Genomic DNA, 2,500 nt, shown 5'->3' with positions numbered 1-2,500 from the left:
ATAAATTATATATATATATATATATATATATATATTTTGATTATGTATGTGTGTTATGTGTATGCAATTATCTGTCTCTCACACTGTTGCGTTATATATATAATATATATATAAGTATATGATATATATATATATATAAATATATATATATATATTATTATATTTATATATATAAATTATATATATATATAATCATATATATATATAATATATATATATATATATATATATATATATATATATATATATATATATATATATAGCGTGGACGTTAACTATGTGTTTGAGGTAGATAGATAGATTAGATTGATAGATCAGCTGGGAATTATCTGTATAAAATAAGAATCGATATGTTAGCCTTAATGCACTGTAATTATGACGTGGAGTGTATTAACGTAAAAATGATTCATCTTTATACTAATATTTATTTATTTGCCCATTTTTATTCATCCATATTCATTCTACAGTTAATTCATTTACCCATCTTTATTATCTTTTTTCTTTGAGCCTATATACCAACTCCTTCCTAAACTTCTCCATTTCTTATTCATTTTCTCCATCGTCTCCTTGTCTCTTCTGATATACATAATTGTCTTACTCATTATTCATCTAATTATCATTTTCCTTGTTTATCTTACTTACCTTACAAAGAAAAATGAGCTCATGACCAAGAATTTGCCTTTCACATGCCCTGATGACAGCGAGCTTGCGCATGGCTGCGGGAGAGTTGATTTTGTTATATTATATAAGGTAGTGGTAGTGGTTATAGTATAGTTATAATTATGGTTATAATTATGCTGTTGATCATGGGGATAGCAATGACAACATTATTTTAACCAATAATAATAATGAAAACGATCATTATAAAGTAACAGACATAAAAACAATGAAACGATCGTCTATAAAAGCGCAGCACTATAATCTTGAAAAAAAAGAAACATTGCAAACACGAGCAATACGAGCAGGACGAGAGGACGTCACAATACATGTAATCAATAACAATTGCAGGCAAGATATTGGCAGACAATTTTATGGCCCTCTGTTGCTGTTATCGAAAGGTATTTTTATTTTCGTCAGTCGCAGGCAAGTTACCAATGCATCAGAGGAGTTACAGAACTCATGCAGCGTGTAAAATAAAAGACACCAGTATGGTGAAATAGGGAATGTTTAGTTCAGAGCTGGTTGCATTGTGGGCAACGAAGGCCTCGGGGGTTCCGTACGCGGCCTCGTTCTCCTGCTGGTCCTAACGAGTTGTCTGGACGAGCAAGACAAGGAGAGCTCCAACGCAGCATTACGTACTTCCATTGTAAGAGGTACAGTTGTCCTTTGTATATGCAAAGACGGTAAAGGCTCTGTGCTTTCTGCTGACTTCACGAAGGACCACTCCTGCTACTTCGCCTTCTTGCGCTGCCTGTGATATTGGGAGCAGGGACGCAGTGCCTGAAATATAGTGTCGATATGCTTTTCGTTTGTATGTGAGGTGATAACGTTTATTTCGAAAGGTTATGAGTCAAGCATGTATGTGAGTAAATATAAATACGCCATATACACGTTCATACATTGTGTGTGTGTGTGTGTGTGTGTGTGTGTGTGTGTGTGTGTGTGTGTGTGTGTGTGTGTGTGTGTGTGTGTGTGTGTGTGTGTGTGTGTGTGTGTGTGTGTGTGTGTCTAAACACAACCCCTCCCCCTACACACACACGTACATGCACGCACCACACCCAGTTCTCGCCACCCAGGATTCCACCACGGTTGAAACTCACCCAATAAACAGCCGATGAACAGGCTAAGGACTTTAGGACCATCTCTGAACAACGTCAAGAACATGTCCCCCGTAGGATGCAAGGTAGGTCTATGTGCTGAATCTGCCATTAAGTGTCTCACTGAAGAAGTAAAAGGAATTATATATATATATATATATATATATATATATATATATATATATATATTTAATATATAAATGTATTGAGGATACGTGATAGAGTGAAAATGTGTTTCATTTTCATTACCACCTTTTCACATTTTTATCCATTTTTTTTTATTTTTTTTTGGAATATCTACCGATATTTTCAGAACCCGAACATATGATGATATCTTCTGTAACACACATATATGCAAATATGTTACCAATGTGATTCTTAACCTGCCTGCTGCCACGCTCTCTCTAGAAATGGATTCTTCCCTCCAAACCCTCTCTCGCACAATGGATAAAAATCCTCCCCAGATTTAAACTTCAAAACGCGGATAACAAAACATGCGTGTCCTCAATATACCAATACACTAAAATACTATTCTTGGGTAAACAAAACAACTAAGGGAAAACATACCTCGACAGTCGCAATTGAAGAAGTGTGAAAGGAAAAGAGTGATTAACAGGTTAGACTGGAGAAAGGAGAGTGAGTGAGGGGGTCAATGAAGGCGTGATTATAAGCCTACGTATTTATATTAGAAAAAAGGGGAAAAAATATCAAACACCATGCTTTTTCTTTCACGGTCTTCGCAA

At 35.1% G+C, this 2,500-nt stretch overlaps 1 protein-coding gene across 1 annotated transcript in view; it reads right to left on the bottom strand.

Moving 5' to 3' along the window:
- Positions 1-1,874, bottom strand: part of LOC119576927 — a 10,839-nt gene extending 8,965 nt beyond the window's left edge. Inside the window, exons 1-3 of the mRNA XM_037924612.1 lie at positions 1,761-1,874; positions 1,300-1,440; positions 643-716 (exon numbers count right to left, since the gene is read on the bottom strand). Of these exons, the coding sequence (XP_037780540.1) occupies positions 643-716; positions 1,300-1,440; positions 1,761-1,869 (324 nt within the window). The 5' untranslated portion in view covers positions 1,870-1,874. The remainder of the gene's footprint in view (positions 1-642; positions 717-1,299; positions 1,441-1,760) is intronic.
- Between the last annotated feature and the right edge of the window lie 626 nt (positions 1,875-2,500).

Source organism: Penaeus monodon, chromosome 1 (genome assembly GCF_015228065.2).
Source record: "Penaeus monodon isolate SGIC_2016 chromosome 1, NSTDA_Pmon_1, whole genome shotgun sequence".
Taxonomy (NCBI): Eukaryota; Metazoa; Arthropoda; class Malacostraca; order Decapoda; family Penaeidae; genus Penaeus; species Penaeus monodon.
This window is presented reverse-complemented; position numbering and strand designations above follow the sequence as displayed.